The 26,191-nt window shown below is 38.7% G+C and overlaps 1 protein-coding gene across 3 annotated transcripts in view; it reads left to right on the forward strand.

Annotated features, from left to right (window-relative positions):
- LOC136864143 (uncharacterized) overlaps nt 1-26,191 on the forward strand; it is a 624,111-nt gene that overhangs the window by 163,369 nt on the left and 434,551 nt on the right. For all 3 annotated transcript variants that reach the window (XR_010859277.2, XM_067140781.2, XM_067140790.2), the window contains exon 8: nt 13,398-13,566. Coding sequence is in view for 2 of the 3 variants with exons in the window: in XM_067140781.2 (XP_066996882.2) it covers nt 13,398-13,566 (169 nt within the window). In the remaining variant the exon portion in view is untranslated. The remainder of the gene's footprint in view (nt 1-13,397; nt 13,567-26,191) is intronic.

Genomic DNA, 26,191 nt, shown 5'->3' on the forward strand with positions numbered 1-26,191 from the left:
CACTCTACCGCTGATCCACAGAGGTAGCTTTAATATCTAATTTTATATTACAATTTAGTACATTTTCACTCTTTAGACTGTATTATGGTTTTTAGTATTCTTGTGGATACTTTCTTTTCATTGTTCCTTTCTTGCAATCTGGGTACAGTGTACGATGCATACCTGCCAACCCTTCTGATTTATTTTTACTTCTTCCTATTTTTTACCAATATAACTTCTGGTACGGCCAATACTCTTGCCCTAGGATAAATTCTTATGTGCTTGTGTAATTTACGAAACCTCATTTTCAAGAGTATTTATTTGATGCTTTATTTCGTGAGTGTTTTGTCTTGCGCTTTCGTGTATCATGTTTCCCGCTCACCACAGCAGCGTGTGCGCTTTATACAGCTGGGGATTCGGGGCTGCAATTGTTCTGCAAGCAAGACAGGCTGGCGTGCGCTAGCGACTCATTTAATCGGGATGAACGAATGAGTTTGTTATTGTTGTTCGTGCGCTGTTAACATCGTTTCTGGCGTAGTTTCATCGGAGTTTTAGGCCCCTTTTTTTCTTGCATTTGTATGCTTTCCCCCCACTGCCAAAGTCGTATGTTAATAATGTATGGGACATATAGACTTGTTTTGTATGTGGTAGTTTTGAGTATTTAAGTGCATAATTTTAATGAGTTGAATATTTTTAAGGGGGTTGTGTCGGTGATAGTTTCAGGTACTTTATTTTCTCGTTATGGCCAAAAATATAACAAACGTTATCTCCAAGTGTTCAGAGATACTCCATAAATTTCCATTCATTTTACCGTCTGATAAAGAAATTACAATATTCTTTCACGTAATTAACGCCCTTGCATAATTTAAGTATCCCAATATTTTTGGGCCCAAAGATATGTTCACGTATTTGACGCACCCACAACTTCGAAGATCCATCACGCAGCTCCGGATGCGTTTCGAAATAAAGATGTCAACTACTCAAGTAGCAGGCTTCCTATTGCGAAAGCGGGCATTCCAAATATAGGGCAACGTGCTGTTATTAGCCGGCAGGAAATCCCACTGCACTAGTTTTAAGAGTGTTTTGGGTACAGGACATTCTGTGATCTCAAAATTGTTTGTCAGTCCACAGTACCGGTATTCCAGTAATACTGCATCATACTAACTCGAGGTGATCATTTACGCCGAAACATACGGGAATAGGGCAGCGAGTATTCAATAACCAAATTAAACTTGCGCTACCGCGGTAACAAAAGTGCACTTTAAGCTGCCAACAAGTCTCACAAAGCATTTCGCGGACCAAAAAGCGGCAAGTTTCCGCAAGTAGAGAAGGATCTGCTTAAATATATGATTTTGTTACGCAATGTTGGATAAGCAATTTCTGACGAAATGCAGTATTTTAAAGAATATGAAATAACCGCTGCAAATAGAATCAGTGTCTCGGATTTGAAGGTTAGCCGAGGCTTGATTAATTTTATGAAGAGAAATGGACTTCCTCTTCGGCGAAGAACATCATCATGCCAAAAAATGACGAATGATTTAAACCATTTTCATCGCTTTGTGATTGAGAAGCGTAAAGTGAAGGAATATTTGATCTCCCTTATAGGAACCGCAGATCAGACGCCAATCAGTTTCCATATGCCACGAAGTCGAACAATTGATAAGAAAGGAACGTACAGTGTTATCATATGCACTACCAGAAGCAAAAAACAACGATGTACTTCAATGCTTGCTGTAACAGCTGATGTCAGAAAGCTTACCCCTTACATTGATCTAAAACGAAAAACAATGCCTAAAGCAAAATTTCCGCGAGTGATCCACATTCGTATTCAAGAAGAAGGGTGGATGGACACGTCACTCGTACAAGATTGGATAAGAACGGTTTGGGGTAATGTAGCAGGGTCCCTCCTTCGATGCCCGGCCCTTCTCGCGTTGGACAATTTTATTTTTTTCTTTGCCGGTATGTCATTGTTATGACATTACATGAATTGTACTTTTATTAGTTCATGATTATTTCACTCCTGATCGTATTGTCAGCTCGTAATAGGAATAATTTTCCAGTGTCGGTACTTCAATCCCACGTGTCTAACTTACCTGATGTACCCTATTTGAATTTTCAGAAAAAAATCTCACGCTAAATGACGATAACCGCAAACGAGTTGAGCCAATTGTGTTTATATTATATTTGATGTATCTTTCAAATGTAAATGAATTGTAAATATCTTGTAAGTTCCTTGAATAATTTATGCATCCGATGTTTTCGCCTGTATTTTTCGTCAAAAAGTGCGTTAATTACACGAGAAAATACGATATTATGCATTTTGTTGCGTGTGTCGGTGTGACATACATATTATTATTCGTATAAGTGTCATAAATGAGAATGATTAGGTACATTTTCTTGTAACCATTTTTATGTTTTGGTAGTTTAAGATTTGAAATTTTACGGTCAATTCGCATTGTAACTGTAGATATGTATGCCCTTTATCTTGACCTTTTTTCACCTAGCCCATATTGGAATATATGTGATGAAATCCAAGAATAAAAAAATCTTCCTATTTTTGGTTTCTAAAAGTTGGCAGGTATGATGATGTACTTGAACACTACACAACACGATTTTGCTCCTCATCTACAGTCACTTGTCCATGAAAATCTTGCATTAATTTAACACCAATTTCAGCACAGGCATTTGCAGCTTTCAACTCCATAACTCTGCTTTGAGCTTCTGAATATGAAGTGTTGCTCATCCATGTCGAAGGGACATTCTTGAATATAGTATCAATCTTCAGGCAAAAGAACAGGTATCTGCTTTTGTTTGACACAGAGCCCTCTATTTTTTTCAGTAAAATGAAGATAACATTAAATTAGGATGTGTATATTAATGAATTAAAAATTAAAGAATGGTAATTAGGATAAAATTAAACTTACTGTATAATTGTCCAAACAATTATCCACAAGGAGGAATATATCTGTTTTCCATGTGTAGATTTTCTCGGGCGAAATTTCCTAGCATTTTGATTTTGAATTTTATGCCTACCTTATCATCAAAGAGTGATAGGACGGACAATTTTTCTGATAAATACCACATATGGTGACTAAATTTCTTTTTTGAAATTGTGGAATCTCGTCTTTCATATGAATTTTTAAGAAGCAGAGATCTTGCCAAGGAACTTTTACAGCTGCACTGCACTGAAGCTACACTTTGACATAAACTGTTATAATGAACACAGAGACATCTCTTAAGGCATTTTCATTTATACTGGAAAGTTTAATTTGTGATCTTAGCAGAAACATTTCTAAACAATAAATAGCTCTCTTGCCATGCATCGAGCTTGTTGCATCACCCCAGGAGGGCATATTTTCAGAGTTTTTTATTTTTTTCAGTGTGTCCTGCCAAAAACCTCTGTGTTGGTTTATCTAATTGACTTAGATAAAAGGCTAACATTTCTTTAATTTCTGACTCACTAAAAATATTTCCACATTCTCTTTGAAACTTTGAAAACTATTGATATTAACATTTTCCCAGCTTTCCCTCAAATGTTTAAAAAGTGGTATGTCAGGACTGCATGTTATATCACGTACTTTACATTCAAAGAAACATCGTAAATTAAGTTCATGTATGTGATAATGGCACGAAGAAACAATTCCCTGTCCGATTTTTGTTGAAATAGACACAGGCTCCATTAAAATTGTTCTGAAGTTTTGGTGGATCAGCAGAGGTGAAAGAAGGTGCGAGCTGGAATGGGTCTAATTACAAAGCCGAAAGATGCATTAAAATTTCACTAAAGGTTATATTTTCACAAAATACCAAAACTTAACAAGATTTAACAAGTAGTTTTAGACTTCGACTAACAATAAGGTACAAGACCAGGAAGGTCAAGATTGAGAAGCAATTTAACATATTTTCACTAGGTGAAATAACAATAAAACAAAAAAATCAGGTACGATTTTCCAAACTCAAACACAAGTTCAGGGTTCTTTACACGTTCTGGGCTTCAAGCCCCAGTTTTACATTCCATGAGCTATTAGCTCCACTTTACCACAGTACACATTTGATCAAAAGGGCAGAAAACCCCTTCACACAAGGAGCACTTGCTCCCACCTAACACAATCAGGCCTTCTTGAGGCACTTACCAAAATACAAGAAGGAGCCGACCTGCTCTCAATTTTTCAAGCCTATCAAAAGGCCATAAACGGACCTACAAACTGCCCTCAAGGCACATTTACAAAGAAGCAGGGGTATCTTGTACCCATTCTACCAGGCCTTAGTGGACAAATACTAGGTTAATTTAAATGGCCCAAAATGCAAAAGGAATGGAGGCGTGAATTAGCACTCCTAAATACACATTTTAAAACCTAAGAGGCACTATGCCTTTTGCACAGGGGCTAATCCCAATCTATGGAGGTGACTTGTATACAAAATAAATTTAACACATTAAGAAGGAAGAGAAAAACAGTTACGAAAACGTAGTCACCTCAAATTCAAAATGAAGGGGAGCTTGAGAGGGTAAAGCACTCTCTATCCCCGAATTACTGTTGAAGATAAATGAAGTTTTACAAGATAGGAAAAGGTTTACATGTTTTAAGTTATAGGTTACATATTAAAGGTTTCGAACCTGCCCCGCGGGTTAAACTGCTGAGCTAGCAAGGAAAAAAGAAAGATGTTAAACGGCCATTATCTTGTTGAAGAGCTGCTGCCCGAAGGAAGAGGCGCTTCCCGCCCCCTGCTATACTTCCATACACTAAGCTAGATGTTGTTGAAGTGGCGAAGAGCCGAGAAAATCAGCAGTTTTTAAATCCTCATGGAAGATTCGAGACCTTTCATGAATAATAAGGGCACACCCACTCAACTTTATTGGGTAGCTAAGAGTTAAACATGGAAATTCGAAGAAACCTCTGATAGGTGGAAAATTAATTACAGAAATTACTGATTGGCTAAGTTCAAAACAGGCGGAAAGAAAGCTTAATATTGCCAACCCACAAATGAAAGAACAAAATTTAGTAAAGACCAAAACTTATAAATACAAAATTTCTTCAACAAAAGTTCCTTCACTTCGCACCAGGGTGCATGATCATAGTTTTTTGGGTAGAGACATTTGTTAGCGAATGTCCACACTTCTTGATCCATAGAAAACAAAACACGTTGAAATCCACACAGTATAGACAACTTTGTAATCCCAAAATTTATAGTAGAGACCTCTTCTGAGAAAACTCATGAATTAATACAGTTCTAAAAGTTCACAATTTCTCTGGTAGAGGAGGATTTATTGGCGGAAGATTTAAATTTGCGGCGTAGAGGTGTACTGCCTGGTACAAAAATGTCCAGTGTTTGACGCAGTTGTGTCACAGCAGAGAATTTGTACGTTGTCTTCTATACTCCAATGCATTAATGCATTCCAAACAATGTTCACTTGTTCTTTACCAGAATTATTCTGTAATTTTGGAACCCCAGTGAACTGCTTACTGTCTCCAAATGTAACAACAATTGGAAGTCTGTCTTCTTTTGGGTCTCTGACATTCACTGCAGGCAACAGTTTACAATCCCAATGAACAGTAAGAATTGCAGGTATATCATTCTTGAAAACAGATTTGATTGTTTCAGAACATTCTCTTTTCTCCTTATGTCTGATTCGATGATGAACAGATTTATTAATAGAGTGTTCTTTGGTATTGTGGCCATGTGCCTTTGCTGTCACCTGAAGGATGTATACAGACTCTCTTACACTCAGCTGGCACCTATCCAAAGCAGCCACTAATTTAGGAGTAATAAAACTTTTTGTACCACGCCTTATAGTATTATGCATCGATGTACTCTGAGAAGTCTCTCCTAAAATATCACCAACATTGATTTCATCTGAACTCAGAAATACATTATCAATCTTCAGATGATGATGATGGAGGAGGTACAGGAAAAGATGGAGACGCTGCACACTGTTATTCTTTCCTTTTCTCTTCTCGTAATATTTTTTACCTCATTCTTTCTTCCTTATCTGCATGTTTTTGGTCTACTCCTGCAAGGTATCTTTTGATGTCCTAGCTCTCTCTCTGCTGAAGTAAAAACATCCTGTCTTCTTCCAACTGCATCATTTTTAAAACATTCACATGTGCAATATCAAATAGATTGTCCAAATTATTTCTAAACTCCTCTTCATGATGTGTAAAAATATCTTCACACTTGTTTGTGGTTTTTGCAATTTTCTCCACTCTGAATACAAGTTAATACGTTTTTGTGAACAGTGCTGATTAGCTCTTGTCGGAATCCTTGCTTTCTCCCAAAATGCACTCATGACATCACTTACACTGACAGTTAATTTTACCTCCCATATGTTATAAAATGAAATTTCAAGCACTTGTCTATTTGATGGTAATTTGTGTCCAGTTATTTGGTGTTTTTTATCTCCTATTGAAAGCACACATTCCCTGGCATTGTGATTGATGTGCCATAACAACGCTCATACTGATAGGCTCAGGCCTGACTCAGAGCTGGGTGGCAAGTCCGGACTTGTTCTTCATGTGATTTTGCGCTCAAGTCAGCACAAGTTAGAATGTTCCAATCTCAACAAAATTTTGTATAGGAATGTTTTAGAATCATTCAAATGAAACTGGAGGGTGAGTGTTCAAAAATTTAGAAGTTGGAAAATAAGGGTCACCCTATTATACACATAAAAACAGTAATATAATAAATAAGCAAGGGAATATAAATAAAATATGCTTAACAAGGATGAATGGATGGACAACAGAATATATAGAAGAATGCTGGACAACCCTGCCAGGATCGTAAACTGTTAGTGCTTGAACTCTCAAATAAGGTTATCAGATTCCTTAAAATATCATTTATTAAACATAACTCCTTAATTCCATTAAATAACATCCTAACCTTCAAAATAATTTTAGAAACCACATAGCTTAACCATATTAATAGACATTTACACTGTTTGTCAACACTCAGAAAGTGGTTTGAAGATACAATTTATGTTTGTTTTTGATTTTTACCCTTAAATTGTTGTCTTCTCACAAATATGATGACTCTTGCAGTCTAGGACTATGAAACAATGACATTACTTTAAGAAACAATTGAAGGTGACCCAAATGATGGCTGTGCTTGCAGGCACAGAAGGGTTGGTAGCCCTACTCTCAGAACTCGGGTGATGTTTTGTGTACCTAATGAACGCAGACAGTTTTAAAGGTGATGTAAAGGAATTTGACAATTCTAAAACTGAGATTCAACATTAGTAATTTTGAAAATACAAGTGAACAAACAAACATCAAGGGGATTCTAAGGACATGAACCCTCAAACTAAAAGCCTACCTTGGAACTGAAGATTCCTTTACTTCAGTGGGCGAGCCCCATTCTACCGAGACAGGCAACAAGGAAAAATACAATGACATCACTTTTACATTACGATTTACATGGTAAAGTTGCCTGCTCCCAAATAAAAATGTGTGACAGTGCTGAAAAGCATTTTTTGACTAAATTACATAATGAAAAATGCAAAACTGCCCTGTCAAATTCCTGCAACTGAAAAGGTTAAGACATGCTAAAGAAAATAAAACATTATCGTATAACTTAGGCCGGAACTGCCCCTTCGGAGCAAGAGCAGAACAGACACGTCATCTTCTCGGAGGATCAGGATGAGATTAGACAACACTCGCTTTTCATCTTAGAATATGAAGACAACCCCCCTTCAGTTTGTATGCGTCCCCTACCAAAAGAAGGGAACCAATCGACCAATCACATGCAGGATTTTAAAGAGCAATCTGCTCACATTCTTACCACGAGGGTGTAATGTTCCCACACCCTCTGACAATTATCAGAACACACTAACACATGTCAGACCCCAACATTCTTTCTGGTGTTATTCCCACATTCTCTGATGTTCTGCATGACACTGGAAACATGACTTGCTTCTGAAACCAGTGAGACATAAGAACTAAAGAGCCATTCCTTTCATAGGGTGCACAAACAGTCCCTCTTTACATCTGTCTGCGTAGTATCAAAACTCAGTTTTCTTTAGTATAATAATTTAAAAAAAAATAATCTGCAGAACAACGATTTCCCTTTCCACACACAACCCTAAATGTAAACTGGTACATCCTCCTCCCCCTAAATAGTGCTCTGGCTCATCATAAAATTCTTACACACGGATATACCATAAAAATCAAACTCGTGAAACAAAAATTAGTTGGGGATGACCTCTTTATAGGCTTGATGCTTCTTGTGACTCACAGTCTTCCTGAGACGGAAGAAAAAAAAAAAACACCCTCAACTTGCACCTTCTTACTTGGAGTCCTGTCAATGCTGTATCCAGCGTCGCTAACTTTGCCGAGAGAACGACAACTTAGCCCATGCCACCAATGCTTCGACATAACTTCAGTTCCAGCTGTCAACACCATGGTAGCTCACCCAAAATACAGGTTTTTCCTCGTTTGGCTGTATGCTACTGCTCCCAGGGGCTGAAACACAATGGCATCAGCAACAGCAACATTTTTTTTGGTACAGGCCACATGGGCAGGGTGGGGTTATGATCCAAACAACTGTGTTAGGGATATTCATACTGTACTTAAAATGTTGGTGATGCTACACCCAGCGATGGAGTATATTTACATTCCTTGCACTAGAGGAAGTCTGACAATATGACAATATGTGTGCGTGCGCAAGAAAAGGGACCACTTCTCGGTCAACAGTTCACAAAATAATTGTAAAAAACCACTAAAGGGAGTAAAATGTCAAATTTTCATTTTTGATACCCATGTATTGCTTGAACTATCATCTACTCATTGCGTGAATTTAAAAGCCCTCTGACAATCATCACTGCTGAAACATGAGGTTGATTTAATACTGAAAAAAGGGACCACTTTTCGCATCGTAAGCGAGGGTCCACACACTTACTTGCTCGCGTTCATAGCTGCGCGACCATAAGATAACATGACTCGGATATCTTATCTTATGATAAAAAAACCCTAGCTGGGCACTTTTAATTAAGGTAATAGGTTTCATAAACATCCTCTCTACTCCAAACATTTCCGATACCGATGCAGTCTTTCAGTGTATTTCATACTGTGGAGAAGTGTGGTGTTCTCCTTATTATTCATATAGTTGTGTATTTAAGTTTTTTAAAACGTTTTAAAATAGACCAGGTTCCAAAATAAGGAGTAATAGCAGTATGTCAGGACCTAGTTATGCAACAGATGTTGTTGTGAAAGCTTTAAAACAATATACAGACAGTGAATTGCTGCCAGAACTATCGAATGTTATTTCGGATTACTTCAGTGCACCCCTCGAGTTTGAAAGTGAAAATTCTGGTGAGGATAGTGATTTTGAGGAAAGTAGGTAAGACAGTGAATTGCTGCCAGAACTATCGAATGTTATTTCGGATTACTTCAGTGCACCCCTCGAGTTTGAAAGTGAAAATTCTGGTGAGGATAGTGATTTTGAGGAAAGTAGGTAAGGGTTATTCTGCCCGAAGGCGGTCCGAACCTCCGCAGAGGCGTTCCTGAGCCGGAGTTTACGTACGGTAGGGTGGCCAGTTCCTTTCCGCTCTTCCATTCCCTTACCCCCACCAACAGCGCGTGACAACCCATCCAACTCCCGACCACGCCCAATGTTGTTTAACTTTCGGAGATCTCACGGGATCCGGTGTTTCAACACGGCTACGCCGTTGGCTTGAGGAAAGTGAACCTTTTGAAATTTCTGCAAGAGACGAGTTGCAGGAGGACGCTGTTGATGTGGATGTAAATGTTCTACATGATGTTACCAAAGTTCAAACAGCCTCCGAATATATGGAGAAGGTTAAAGAATTTATAAATAAGGATTGTGGCTGTACAAGAATTTGCACTGTTTTTTTCCTTCTCTTTTTTTCAAAAGCTTCATTCATTTGTCAAGAATAGAATGTCAGGAACTGGATTGCAATTGTGGAGAACATGTCAATCACCACCTTGTATTAATGATGCGTGCGATGAATGCATTAGTACAAAACCAGCCAATGAAGACAGCTACTAAGAGAAAAAATTATGACAGGAAAGAAACTTATACAATTTATCACTTCAGAGGGCAGGAGGTGTGTCAGTCAGTTTTTCAATTTGTATTCGCTTGTGGCTCTAAGAGGCTAAAATAAAAAAAAAAAAAAAAAGGAACAATTCAAGAAAAAGGGGTGCAGCCTAAAATTCACCGAAACCTATTAAAGACTTCTCAGATAAAATGTACTCCTTTTGATGATCATAAACATGCTGTGAACTTTATGAATAATTTCAGTGAACAAAATGCACTTGTCATGCCAGGCCGGATCCCTACAAAACGAAGAAGTGATCTCATGCTTCTCCCAACCAGCATGTGTAAGAAGTACTTCATACATTATACTCTGACAGGTGTAAATCAGTAAAAAGAATTCCTGTATCACTCTCGTCTTGGTATTCCATCTGGCGTACATTTTGCAGTAACATAGTAGTTCAGAAACCCAAGACTGATCTTTGTATGACTTGTAGAAGCAATCAAACTGTAATAGGGAAACTGCCAATTATTTATGAGGAGGAAAAACAAGTTGGACCCATTTTCTTTCTTACAGGCTACAAAGTGGGTCTCTTTGGTGTAGGGTGTGAACCACTTAACAAATTTGTTTTGTACATTATCCCAGGAACTTATATTGTGGGTAAAGGAGTAAATACTGTCTTATCTCTTGTACATCACTTCTTGGAAAATTTTTCAGTAGGTGAGGAGCATTTAGAATTCCATGCTGATAACTGTGTTGGGCAAAATAAAAACAACTTCTTATTGAGAGACCTCGTGTGGAGACTAATGACAAGAATGAACAGCAGTTGTAAAATTTCATTTTTGCCAGTGGTGCACACAAAATTTTAACCTGATTCCTATTTTGGTTGTTTCAAGAGAGCATTCTGGAAAAATGAAAGTGAAGTTATTGAAGATGTAATTAATGTTGCCTGTGAAAATTGTCAGATTTCTAGCTCATTATTCCTGTCGCTGTTGGCACAGAATCCGGAAATGTAAGAATTCCTACTTATGACTGGCAAAACAAGTTCCATGCTGGAATGAAAAACATTCCACAGTTAGCCCAGATACAACTTTGTGTATATGAAAGAGCACCCTGCTGTAGTGTTAACAAAGAAATTCATAGTTTCTGATGAAGTACCCTACACCATTCTTTCAGAAGTTCCACCGCCTGACTTCAGTGACCTTCTGCAAGTCATCAAACCTCAGGGACTTAGCATCGATAGACAGATGTTTCTCCATGAAAAAATGAGAACCCTCGTATCAGAAGATAAAAAAATTGTACTTCTTTTTTTTTTGCTATTTATTTTACGTCACACCGACACACGTCTTATGGTGACGATGGGATAGGAAAGGCCTAGGAAGTGGAAGGAAGCGGCCGTGGCCTTAATTAAGGTACAGCCCCAGCATTTGCCTGGTGTGAAAATGGGAGACCATGGAAAACCATCTTCAGGGCTGCCGACAGTGGGGCTCGAACCCACTATCTCCCGATTACTGGATACTGGCCGCACTTAAGCGACTGCAGCTAAAAAGTTGTATTATGTCCTGCTGTAACATCTTTCCATGCTCCAACAACTCCACCACCAACCACCTGAAGTGAAAAATCTTACGGAGCCGGCTTATGTTTCTCCTCCTCTGCCCATAATTACACCATCATCATCTTCAAAAAGTGTAATGCCTAAAAAAAACAAGTAAGGCTCATCAGAGAAAACCAACAACTCCAAGAAAATTCTTTCCAAAGAAGAGGTCTCACCCACCTGCAGCTACTGTGGAGAGGTAAGACATAGGGATCAAACGGTGAAAGGACGTATAATATGCCCAAAACGCAGGCTTCAGCATGAATAACTGATATCGCTATCTTATGCTGGCTGTGATTAACGATCATTAAGGTATGTGATAAATTTTATAAAGTGCAGAAGTGTTGCAATTAGTTGTCTTCAGTGACCTTCTGCAAATCATAAAACCTCAGAGACTTAGCATCGATAGAAAAAATTAGACTGTAAATAATATCTGTTAGTAATTTTTGTTAAAAAAAATTCTATGACAGATTACCGATGAACATGAAAATGTAAACGCCAGCATAACTTCCAAATAGTTTAGTAGTTATTTGTGTCACAAAGTAACCAAATTTTTAAACAGCTCTACTGAAAGGTTATGAAATCTTATGTTGTAATATTACATGTTAATTTAAGGCCTTAATTTCTTTCGGAGGCATTCACTTCAATTATATGATATTAGTTATATATTATGGAACACAACAGTACCTTTATCTCAATACCCGACATGTGGTCCCTTTTCATATACACTCACACATGTCTCATCTAGTCCTTGTACTTTATGACCTTTTATGTCCTACCCGAGGACTGGAGAAATCCATTCTCCTACTGATTTTAGCTTTAGTTCAACAGAATACAGCCTTGCTCTAGAGGAGCCTGGCCATTCCATGGGATAATGTAAAAGAAAGCAATATTTTAAAATTTAGCTCCTTCTCCCACTTCGCCTCCCCGCAAAAAAAAAAAAAAAATCCACAGGTATTCCCGGATACAGTCCTTTGTATCTCAAAAATATATATACAGAATTAATGTACCCTGCTGAGGGAGCATTGCTTAAGAACTTGGCATAACTAATATCCTACCTAGGCTTCCATCTACACCCAGAGTGAACCTAATGGGAAATTGAATCTAGCAAAGTAGACTAAGGATAACATGCTGGCAAGCATAATTGGCAGTCACAAATTTTATTGAAAAATGGAAGGGTATGTATAGGTACTTTAAGACAGAAACATGTTCAAAGAAGGACATTCCAGGAATCATTTATGAACAAGGAGTGTATACATTAGGATTTACAGGAGGCAGAAGTATTGTCAACAGTATGTAAAGAGTGTTGGTTACAGGAATGATGTCCAGATAGAGGAAGTGACTACCGCTAATACTAATGAAGTACTGAAATTTACCTACAGTAACAAAGACAAACATAATGGAAAAGAACACATAACAGGATGAACAAAAATAGAAGACAGCAGTGTATGAAGATGTGGATATTGTCTTTATTGTAAACTTTCTCAATGAAGACTGAAAATCTTTCTAGAATAACCTCTCACTGTCAATTCTCAATCCCTAAAGAAACTGAGAAGTAGAAACGAGTTTGTCAGCAAACTCCTGATGTCTTGTTAGTAGTTAGTGGGATGTGAAAAATTATTATTATTATTATTATTATTATTATTATTATTATTATTATTATTATTATTGTTATTATTGAGCTACTTCAAAGTTTGAACATAACAGTACAGCAATATTCTCTCTGAAATATAGTAGAAGAGTAGTTATTCTGAATGATCTTGAGGGTTCTGCTCATGTTCTTCAATGTTTTGATTATGTGTTGGAAATTTTTTTTTTTAATCCCTTGTCTTATTTTGATAGGCTGGAGTCCAAAGAGAAAGTATTGAGGAAAGTTGAGGACCAGAAAAAGGAGTTACAAGAGTCTCTAGATATTCTAGCAGCAGATAATGCCTTACTGAAATCTTCTAAGGAAGAATTAATCTCAACAGTGGCAAAATTGAGAAAATCATGTAAGAAGTTACTAAAAGAAGTGAGTACGGAATGTTTGTTCAGACATCTGACATTACATCATTCAAGTTTATCATTTGCTTGTATATGCAATAATGAATTTATGTATGTGTAGTGATCTGCTGGAGACCATTAACTTGTCATATTACATACATACATACATATCGTTATTGCCCACCCTAGTATACACCATCGGCTTACAGGTAATAAAGACAGAACGAAACAGAAAAATAGCCACTACATCTATCTTAAAACTACTTAACTAATTTAACTACCTCTACATCTACTCAGTATCATCCCATACATGCGCAGATCGCCAGCACACATGCAAGATACCACCGCACTTCAAATTACTCTAATCACCTACTCCTACCCACCACCTAAAAAATTTAGTAGACTGGTCGCTGCGCCAGCCCCGGTATGGAACACGCCCATCAACCCGATTTGACGCAGCCACCAGCCTCGTCACGTGAGAACGGATACAATATCTCACTGACATTTGCTGACACTGTGTGTTCCTTGCCTGTCTTGCATGGCAGGCCACCTGTGGTGGAAACCCGACCCATCACGCGGCCTGCCATACTCTTCTGATGTGTACGTAGACATGCTTAATCCTAACTTCCTTGGGTTGGATCACGTCCCCACCCCTCCCTCTTCCCTTGATACATCACACTCTCCTCTCTCATGCTCTTCCCACTAGCTACATCTTACATTAATGTAACAGTTTATCTTTTTTAACTCTCCATCACATACTTTCACAATTTTCATTATACCACCCCTTTCTACTGTACTACACTACCCACATAACACTCATAATTTTCTATTCCATACACATTCACTTACATCACCTCCTCCACACATATAATCCTAAACAAAACCCCACTTCTACCACACCGCACTTACACACAAACAAATAGTTTACCATTCCAAGTCAATACGTTCACAGTCTTCTCAATCTACAGCACCACATTTACACACATCAAACCATTTTCTTACCCAAACATTTGTTCGCTCAGACTTTTCCTATTTCTTTCCATCTTATTAAACTTAAGACTTAAACATCAACTATCAATCACTTTACACCCCTCATCAACGCACCTAAAACAATTTAAACTTTTTTTTGACACTATCATATACTTTCACAGTTTCCATACTCTTTGCACATATACACCTGAACAAACCAAATTATTTCCCACACCTCACTTACACACACTCTCTCTCTCTCTCTCTCTCTCTCTCTCTCTCTCTCTCTCTCTCTCTCTCTCTCTCTCTCTCCATTCCAAGTCCATTAGTTCACTCAGACTTCTCACAACTTTTTAAATTAATTTTTATTTTGTTTCACTAGCTTCTAACTAAGCGTCATTTCAGCCATCAACGATAAACTATATACCAACTTCTTAAATAACACTACCCTCAGAGCCTACTCAACCTCCCATTTTCTCAACTTCTACCTAATTTTCTCAGGCTTTCCCTTGTTACAAGCTCGTTTCATAAACACATCTACTCTCGTATTCCTCATGTCTTAAATATACTACACCCTCCCATACTACTACTCCTCTATCTACTTCCCAACAACTTGCCCCAGGCGGATCACCATTCCACAGGGCAAGGTGCTCTCCCCCCTTCCCTTAACACTACAGCCTCCTCTTCTGATATCATGGCCACTATGATACCCTTCCAGCATAAGCTCAGGGAGGATACCCATTTATTTGAGCACAGTGCCTTCCCTCTTCCCCCCTCAGCATGAACCACTTTAGCTGAACAACCCTCGTTATTCCCTCAGTTTCTTCTTAGAAATCTAGCTCTAGCCACATTTAAGAATTTCACTAATTTGTTTCTTTCCCCTACTCTCTACATAACCAAGATGTCATCTTGTAGCTTTTCCCTACCTTATCCACCTCTTTCTTACTTAGTAGTTTAATCTTTACCTCCTCCTAAGCTTGACTATATTGAAAATATGCAGGTCCGCCCACCTCTCTCCACATAACACACATCTATCCTTATTCTGACTACCTACCCATCCCCTGTTTCTCGGAACTCCCAATATCCACCAATACAAACCTCTCTTATCCCTTCTGCCCTCAAACTCAGTTCTTCGGTTTATTACTTCCACCAATTTATTTAATACTGATAAAGAGACTCTCTCTACATTCCCTTATTAAACTCTGTCTTTTTATATTTAGTAGTCTTCCCTTTATCCTTTCCCATACCCATTTATTCCTACCTCCCTCCCCCCCCAAACATCTCCATATACCCCCAATCCAATCTGTTGTAACTTTTTCTTTTGCACTTATTCACCCAGTAACATTGATTTGTCATACCTTTGTGAAAACTAAATGTTTCTTGTACTAATAACCCACCTTTCCCTTCCTCCAATCTAATCCAGCACTTGAACACCCTGTTAGCTATTTCAACCTCCATCGATTCTTTACAGACTAATCTGGCACCGGCATTGACTGTACAGTTCGGGAGGTCCATCATGATCTTACTCATTTTTGCCACCACCTGGTTTAGTTCACCCCTGCCCTCCTCCATTCCCCATACTTCCACCCCAAATAGCATTTTGCCCATTACCAGTGATTTAAACACTGTTTTCTGAATTTTGTATTTAACATCTGGAAATTTCTTTTCTAATACCCCCACTGCAGCAAGTGCTCCTCTTCCCTTTAATTTAGCCCTCCTACACTGTTATTTCCAAGAACCATTCTTACTAATTATTGCACCTAGATACTCAATTTTTCCCCCCTGGTCTAATTTCTTCCTGATCTAGCCTCCAGACTTCCTTATTCTTTCTCCTATCCCTTTTCCTACAAACCATTATCTGAGGGAGGTACATTCAGGGAAACGGGATGGCCTAGGGAGCGGTGATAAGGGAACAGGGAACTGGAAATCAAGTAGGGATGACATAAAATTGTTAGTGTTGAACTGTAGAAGTATTGTAAGGAAAGGAATAAAATTAAGTAATTTAATAGATATATATTTACCAGAGATTGTAATAGGAGTTGAATCATGGCTGAGAAATGATATAATGGATGCAGAAATTTTCTCACGGCACTGGAGTGTGTATCGTAGAGATAGGATAGGAAGGGTGGGAGGGGGAGTGATCATTCTGGTGAAAGAAGAATTTGTAAGCTACGAAAAAGTTAAAGATGAAACACATGAAATTCTAGGTGTGAGGCTCATTTCTAAAGATAATAGGCAACTTGATATATCTGGAGTGTACAGATCAGGAAAGGGTAGCACTGACGCGGATTCGGAATTATTTGATAGGATAGTCAGCTATGTCGGAAACGACATGGAAAGAAATGTGATTGTAGCGGGAGATCTGAATTTGCCAGATGTCAATTGGGAAGGAAATGCGAATGACAGGAAGCATGACCAACAAATGGCAAATAAGTTAATTTGGGAAGGACAGCTGATTCAGAAAATGATGGAACCAAACAGAGGGAAAAATATCCTGGATGTGGTGCTGATAAAACCAGATGAGCTCTATAGGAAAACTGAAGTAATAGATGGTATTAGTGATCATGAAGCTGTTTTTGTGGTAGTTAAAAATAAATGTGATAGAAAGGAAGGTCTTAAAAGTAGGACTGTTAGGCAGTACCATATGGCTGATAAAGCAGGCATGAGGCAGTTTCTAAAAAGTAGCTATGATCGGTGGAAAACGGTAAATAAAAATGTAAACAGACTCTGGGATGGGTTTAAAAAAATTGTTGAGGAATGCGAAAACAGCTTTGTACCATTAAGGGTGGTAAGGAATGGTAAAGACCCACCTTATTATAATAGAGAAATAAAGAGACTAAGAAGGAGGTGCAGACTGGAAAGAAATAGAGTTAGAAATGGCTGTGGAAGTAAGGAGAAATTGAAGGAACTTACTAGAAAATTGAATCTAGCAAAGAAGGCAGCTAAGGATAACATGATGGCAAGCATAATTGGCAGTCATACGAATTTTAGTGAAAAATGGAAGGGTATGTATAGGTATTTTAAGGCAGAAACAGGACACAAGAAGGACATTCCAGGAATAATGAATGAACAAGGGGAGTGTGTATGGGATGATCTTCAAAAGGCAGAAGTATTCAGTGAGCAGTATGTAAAGATTTTTGGTTACAAGGATGATGTCGAGATAGAGGAGGAGGACTAAGGCCAAAGAAGTAATAAATTTTACGTATGATAACAATGACATCTATATATATAAAATAAGAGTTTTGTCTGTACATTGCTCAGAATTTGAAAAGAATGGTATTTCTGTATTGGTCATGTCCACAGTAACAAGAAAATGCATTTTTTACTTTTCCGTAATTTCTGTCTGTCTGTCTGTCTGTCTGTCTGTCTGTCTGTCTGTCTGTCTGTCTGTATGTATGTATGTATGTACACGCATCACGAGAAAACAGCTGAAGAGAATTTAATGAAAATCGGAATGTAAAGTCGGGTTATGAACCGCTACAATCTAGGCTATAAATTATTTTAATCACGCCGAGTGAAATGGTAGTTTAGGGGAAGGCCTGAAATTTAATTCAAAATATTTATGTTATTAGTGGTCGTATCCTAATGAAAATCGCTAGACAAAGATGGAAAATTAGTTGCTACAATATAGGCTATACACGCTGAGAAAAATGGTAGTTTAGGGGAAGGCCTAAAATTTAATTGTCAAATATTTATTTTATTAGTGGTCGTATCTTCACGAAAATTGGTATACAAAGTCGGGGAATAGGTCGCTATGATCTAGGCTATCAATAATGCTATTCGCACTGAGTGAAATTGTAGTTGAAGGGAAAGCCTGAAATGTAATCTATATATATATAAAATAAGAGTTTTGTCTGTACATTGCTCAGAATTTGAAAAGAATGGTATTTCTGTATCGGTAATGTCCACAGTAACAACGAAATGCATTTTTTACTTTTCCGTAATGTCTGTCTGGCTGTATGTATGTATGTATGTATGTATGTATGTATGTATGTATGTACACGCATCACGATAAAATGGCTGAAGAGAATTTAATGAAAATCGGTATGTAATGTCGGGTGAAGAACCACTGCATTCTAGGCTGCAAATTATTTTATTCACGCTGAGTAAAATGGTAATTTAGGGGAAGGTCTGAAATGTAATTCTCAAATAAGTTATTTATGTTATTAGTGGTCGTATCGATAAATACTACATAACTAACATAACTTTAGTTATGTCGTAAGTTAGTAGTAGTTATGTAAGAAGTTATTAAATTTCCGATCACTTATGCTTATACATTGTTACTGTACCGCATATAGTCGGAGATATTCATGAATTTGGATTTTTGTTACTAAGTCCATATCAGCGCCGAGTCACGAGAAAATGGGTAAACAGAATTTAGTGAAAATCGGTATGTAAAATCTGAGAATAAGGAACTACAGTCTACGATATGAATAATTTTGTAAGACACCCTAATATCACAGAGTCGAAAGAAAACTTATGTTGAAGGCCTGCAATATAGAAAGCTCATAAACTTTATCAACAGTAACATTACATTGACCATTGTTTGTTGTGATGTGCTTTTTGTCTTCTGTTTCCTCTCATCCCCGATAGATAGGATTACTGCAGCGTACCGAGGATTTTTTAAATTTGCTTGACGTCGCACCGACACAGGTAGGTCTAATGGCGACGATGGAATAGGAAATTAATAGTAGTGTGAGGGAAGCGGCCTTGGCTTTAAGGTACAGCCTGGTGTGAATGGTGTGAAAATGGTAAACCACGGAATACCATTTTTTTTTTTTTTTGCTTAACGTCGCACCGACACAGATATGTCTTATGGCGATGATGGGATAGGAAAGGTCTAGGAAGTGGAAGGAAGCGGCCGTGGCTTTAATTAAGGTACAGTCCCTGCATTTGCCAGGTGTGAAAATGGGAAACCACGGAAAACCATCGTCAGGGCTGCCAACAGTGGGGCTCGAACCCACTATCTCCCGAATACCATCTTCAGGAATGCCGGCAGTGGGGTTCGAATCCACTATCTCCCGGATGCAAGCTCACAGTTCGCGCCGCTAACCACACGGTCAACTCGCCTGGTCGTACCTACTGTAACAGCCTGCCTGTATATTGGTGGGAAGTAGCTGGGGTGTAAGGTAACTTTCTTCTTTAGCATGCCATTCCTCTGGTTCATACATTTTCTGATATATCTGGTACTTAACACACTGGTTCATCATAGTATTCGAGTTATACAATCCCTACTCTGAGCCACTGATTGGAATGAGTAGTGTGCATATTTAACGTAATAATGACAGAGGAGTGTTCACGGCAGTCTGCGACCTGGTTATTCCAGCTCTGGAACTTTGGACTCTTAGATCGGCACCGTAGTACTGTTCGTTGAAAGTGAGAAAGTGTGAGGTTTTTCATTTGATCGAGTATTTTATATGATAACATTGCTTTCAATCGCTACATTCCTAATGACGTTTTTGTAATGACCTATGTTGAATTCAGTTAGGAAAACAACAAAGTCAGTCTTTCTGAGAATCCCGTAGCGAAGCACGGGTACATCAGCTAGTTTACAATAAGATACAAAAGTTGAAAACTAGAAAAGCGGCTGGAATTGATCAGATTTCTGGGGATATACTAAAGACAATGGGTTGGGATATAGTACCATATCTGAAGTACTTATTTGATTATTGTTTGGTCGGAGGAGCTATACCAGATGAATGGAGAGTTGCTGTAGTAGCCCCTGTGTATAAAGGAAAGGGTGATAGACATAAAGCTGAAAATTACAGGCCAGTAAGTTTGACATGCATTGTATGTAAGCTTTGGGAAGGCATTCTTTCTGATTATATTAGACATGTTTGTGAAATTAATAACTGGTTCGATAGGAGGCAATTCGGTTTTAGGAAGGGTTATTCCACTGAAGCACAACTTGTAGGATTCCAGCAAGATATAGCAGATATCTTGGATTCTGGAGGTCAAATGGACTGTATCGCGATTGACCTGTCTAAAGCATTTGATAGGGTGGATCATGGGAGACTACTGGCAAAAATGAGTGCAATTGGACTAGACAAAAGAGTGACTGAATGGGTTGCTATATTTCTAGAAAATAGATCTCAGAGAATTAGAGTAGGCAAAGCTTTATCTGACCCTGTAATAATTGTAATAATTAAGAGGGGAATTCCTCAAGGCAGTATTATTGGACTTTTATGTTTTCTTATATATATAAATGATATGAGTAAAGGAGTGGAATCGGAGGTAAGGCTTTTTGCGGATGATGTTATTCTCTATAGAGTGATAAATAAGTTACAAGATTGTGAGCAACTGCAACGTGACCTGGAAAATGTTGTGAGATGGACAGCAGGCAATGGTATGTTGATAAACGGGGTTAAAAGTCAAGTTGTGAGTTTCACAAATAGGAAAAGTCCTCTCAGTTTTAATTACTGCGTTGATGGGGTGAAAGTTCCTTTTGGGGATCATTGTAAGTATCTAGGTGTTAATATAAGGAAAGATCTTCTTTGGGGTAATCAAATAAATGAGATTGTAAATAAAGGGTACAGATCTCTGCACATGGTTATGTGGGTGTTTAGAGGTTGTAGTAAGGATGTAACGGAGATGGCATATATGTCTCTGGTAAGACCCCAACTAGAGTATAGTTCCAGTGTATGGGACCCTCACCAGGATTACCTGATTCAAGAACTGGAAAAACCAAAGAAAAGCAGCTCGATTTGTTCTGGGTGATTTCCGACAAAAGAGTAGCGTTACAAAAATGTTGCAATGTTTGGGTTGGGACGAATTGAGAGAAGGAAGAAGAGCTGCTCGACTAAGTGGTATGTAGGATGTTAAAAGGTTTGGTATGTTCCAAGCTGTCAGCGGAGAGATGGCGTGGAATGACATTAGTACACGAATAAGTTTGAATGGCGTTTATAAAAGTAGGAAAGATCACAATATGAAGATAAAATTGGAATTCAAGAGGACAAACTGGGGCAAATATTCATTTATAGGAAGGGGAGTTAGGGATTGGAATAACTTACCAAGGGAGGTGTTCAATAAATTTCCAATTTCTTTGAAATCATTTCGGAAAAGGCTAGGAAAGCAACAGATAGGGAATCTGCCACCTGGGCGACTGCCTAAATGCAGATCAGTATTGATTGATTGAGTCTTTCTTACAGCTATTCTGAGAGACCACTTCCTAGTATACTCAACTACCTTGTCCAACCCTTTTTGCAATCCACTTGCCATCAAAGCCAAAATCAATAGTATAAATATATTTCGTATGGAACAAATGATCTACATTATTTAACACAAATATGTGCATAATAAATTAAAAATACCAGTGCTCAGTATTCGGCAACAGAATAGACCAGTGCAAGGCTTGCCATACGAAGAGGACTTGCATCAGCACCCCATGTTTTGCCGGCTAGTTTGCGAATGATGTTATTCCGCGTCCTAAGTTTTCCTGCAGTATTCTCGAGGTGTTTTCTGTAAGTCAGAGAGCCGTCCAGAGTAACTCCCAGGTATTTGGGGTTAGGGTTGTTTCTCACCCTTTTTCTGCAGAATGTTATGTTCAGCTCTTGTTTGGAGATTCCTATTGTTAAGGTGAAAAGCTGTGACCTCCATTTTTGATGGGTTTGGCAAAGCTTCCATTGTTTGAAATAGTTTTCTAGTTTTTGTAGATCCTGTGTCAGGATTTCTGCTCTGTCTTCAAGATGGTTAGTTTGAATTGCTATGGCAGAGTCATCAGCATAGCAGAACATATGGGACATTGTTTCTGGTACATCACTTGTATATAGGTTGAAGAACAATGAGGTTAAGACAGATCCTTGAGGGAGGCCATTCTTGATGGTGTACGACTTGCTCATCTTGTCAATTGAACACACTCTGAAATAACGATTCCTTGACATGGTAGATAACAGGGCAGTGAGTCTTCTACACGGTAGTGCTTGTTTTATCTTCTACATTAATCCATCAATCCACACTGTATCATACACAGCAGTTAAGTCGATGAAAGCCACGGATGTTTTCAATCCTCTTTGGAAACCTGATTCTATAAAGGATGTTAAAGCTAAGACTTGCTCACAACAGCTTCTTTTTTCCCTAAATCCAGCCTGTTCTGGTGGTATTCTGTTGTCTAATGTGCAGTATATTCTGTTGTAAATTAGGTGTTCCAGAATTTTATAGCAAACACTGAGTAGTGAAAATAGACGGTAGCTAGCTGGGTCGTCTGCTGGTTTCCCAGGTTTAAGGATTGCAATGATTTTTGCTATTTTGAACTCTGGTGGTGTTTGCCCTTTGGCGAGGATATCTGAGAAGAAATTCCTGAGCCACTTCCTGCCATTACTTCCTAGGTGAGTTATAAATTCTGGGAATATACCATCCAGACCAGCTGCTTTTCCAGATTTCAAAGATCGAATTGCTTGATTGAGTTCAGCACTCATAAAAGGAGAGGAATGAAAGGGGTTATCATCCAGCTGATCATTGATTGCTTTAAGACTCTCTTGTATAATTTTGTATTGGCAGGCATCTATCGGAACATCTTCTGACCTCTTTTTAATGTGTTGTGCGATGGAAGATGGATTAAGTACAGTTCTGGAAACCCGCAGTGGTGTTGCTGCTCCAAGTTTTCTAAGAAGTGACCAACCTTTGTGACTGGAGTGAGTAAAATCAAGACCTTGTGTTGTGCTATGCCAGTGCTCCCTTTGGGTGTTCAAGGATTGTAGAATCTGCATGCCCAAGGCAGGATCTCCATTTTCTTCGTATGCTTTAACAAGCTCTTCAGTCTCTTCATTCCAGCAACGAATGTAGTTCCTTCTATACCCACGAGGTATGTTACGTTTTGCTGCTCCAATAATTGTTCCAACAAAGCATTTATAATTCTCTAGTTTAGGTGGAATCCAGCGAAGATGAGAATCAACCTCATGAGAATACTTCATCCATTGCACTTTCTTGAAGTTCCATCTGGGTTTCTGTTTTGTTGTAATTAATGGGACTTGTAAACCGATGATTAAAATAATTGGACGATGCTGGCTGCGTGGAAAACCCGTTAGTAAATATCTTGTGTGAGGAAAGGAATATGGTTAGCATCCATTGTTATTAGGCAGAGATCAGGATTGGTGTCTTTACGCCATCTAGCAGAATGGAAAGAATTTGTCTTTTGCATCGTAGGACAGATGAAGTTGGTTCTGGTCCATCCAATCTGATAGCTTTTCACCGTTTTCATTATTTTTGTCATAGCCTCATGAAGTGTGATGACTGTTGAAATCACCAACGTAAACACCTGGATGACTTATGTTTGGAAGAGGGGGATCTGGCCAGCATTCCTGTGGTTTTTGTACACTGCAGGTACTGTTGTTCCCATTATGTTGACAGAGATGATTTCAGTATTACTGTGTCGGTAGCAAGAAGTAACACTGTAGTCGGATATGTGCTGGCGAATGTACATGATAGAACCATAAATCTCTGAACCAAGCATGCCTACAATTTTATAAGTAGGTATTCTTGCTCTAGAGTCTACCTGATCGTCTTTTAGAAGGGTTTCTTGTAGGGCGATGAGATCCCTTTTATGTTCTTTATATTTACTCAGGTATTTGCATTTATCTTTGGATTTGCCTTCAATGTTCAGTTGTAGGACACGGGCACAAAGTCCAATGCATTTTGAGTTCTGTGTGAATTGGCTCTTAAAGGAACCATTGGGATAAGTTTGTAGATCATAAAAACTGGGAGAGTTACGAGACCTAGTTCTGTTACTGGTTGTGTAGACTTTCTGCCATCCTGCTCTTGCAGTCCGTTGCCCAGGGTACACCATTTGGAGGTTGTCTACACGTTGTACCAAAAATTGCCCTTCTTAAGATAACTACACCATTATCTTTCTGCCTTCTTTTACTTCTTTCCCATACACCGGTACTCTTGTACTCACTCTTTCATTTCAATCCCCCAATAAAATCATCCCATCTTTACATACAGCCCTTTAACTGTGTTTATTTCTTCAATCAGTTCGTCAAAGAAATGTGTATTTGCATAAATTGAATCACTCAGATGGTTATAAAGCAGTGCCAGACAAATTGCTTCCGATGCCCCCTTCCCCATTTTTACTCCTCAGCCACACTACCCCCTTTACCCTACTCTGTAACATCTCCACCCGTTCAGCTACCTCATTTCTTATTAGAACTACTATGCCCCTTGGGTTTCTGCCCCTCTTTCTTATTTTTTTCCTTAAAACATTAACTACTCTATAACTGTCCTATGTAATTTCAACCCATTTCCCTAACCAGACCTCCACTAGAGCAATTATCTCAAAATCTTTCACTAAATCCGCAGTTTTCCTATTCCCTAACTTCCTCATCAATCCCTCAATATTCAGCAGCCCTATCTCCGTCTCTAGTTATTTATTTCCTCCCCCTCCCTCTCTATGCTTCTGCATTTCACCACTTTCCCCCCTTACTTATCGTAAGTCTTCCTTGTGGCTCCTCTCCATTCCTCTTCACTTTCCTCCCTTTTTTCTCCCTCCCTCTCCTTCCCCTTTTCCGTGCCAAAGCCTATTTTCCCTCCCCAAAGATCTTTTAAACTGAACGATCTCCCCTTATTCAACGCCTGATTTTTCTCCCAGTTTCTTTCTACATTTCTCTTATTTGGGGAGGTTGAGTCACTACCCTGACTCCTTTTTCCTCCCATCACCTCTTCACTACCTGAACTCACTTCACTTCGATCTAGTGTCATATCTGTGGATTCACTCCTTCCTGCGTTGTTATGCCTCACCAAGGTCTCTGCAATCCCTGCCACCTGACCTGTGACACCACAGTCTCGTCTTCTCTCTTTCTTCCCCCACTGATGACACCCTGGTCTCGACTTCTGCAACTCATTTCCTCCTCACATTTTTCCATCCTCAGCAGTTCATCTTGTGTCCACGATTAGGTCCAATTTCTGCCTGAAGTCACCAAACACCTCCCCCACTATCTTAGCTCGCAATCCCTGCACTGTAGCATGCCACATATGCCGCTTTAAGATCTCCACCTGCATCCTGTCTTCTTTCTCTATCTCAGCCTTCAAATAAATGTTCGACCCTTTCAAATTTCCGGCATTCCTCAGGATTACATCAGCCATCAGGGTTGAAATTAATCTTATCTTCACCGGCCTATGACCCTTGTTCCTTCCTACTCTATATCCACTTCAGAGAAGTTCATCTTCTTTTTATTCGAAACTATGTCTACCACTTTCAATACTAACTCCACTTTTTATTCTAATCCTTCCTCTGGTACACCATACACAAACACATTTTTTCTTTCTGATTCATTACACGCCAGCTTCACTTCTCTCTTCATTGCTGTCAATTCCTCTTCCAGTACCAACATCTTCTTTTTCAAACTCCCTACCTCATCTTCTATCTCCACTAACTTGTCATTTATCCCTTCAATTTCTTCTTTTATAACATTTCTTAAGTCCATCATCTCCTTCATTTGGGTTGCATGGTGTTCCTGCATCATTTCCTTTATTTCTTCTCCTTTGCTCGCTTCCTTCACCACTCTGTTTATCTCTTCAAGTTTCTCCCAACCAAATGGTCCCTGATTTGGACCCAGGTTCTTTTCTATACCTCCTACCACCAGCAACGTCACAATAAGCGTCACACACAGCATAATTTCCAACAGTCCTTTAGAACCACTAATTTCTCTCCCTCTCTCTGCTCCACCTTTCTTCCAACACCACCTTGCACC

This window comes from Anabrus simplex, chromosome 1, assembly GCF_040414725.1.
Source record: "Anabrus simplex isolate iqAnaSimp1 chromosome 1, ASM4041472v1, whole genome shotgun sequence".
NCBI lineage: Eukaryota > Metazoa > Arthropoda > Insecta > Orthoptera > Tettigoniidae > Anabrus > Anabrus simplex.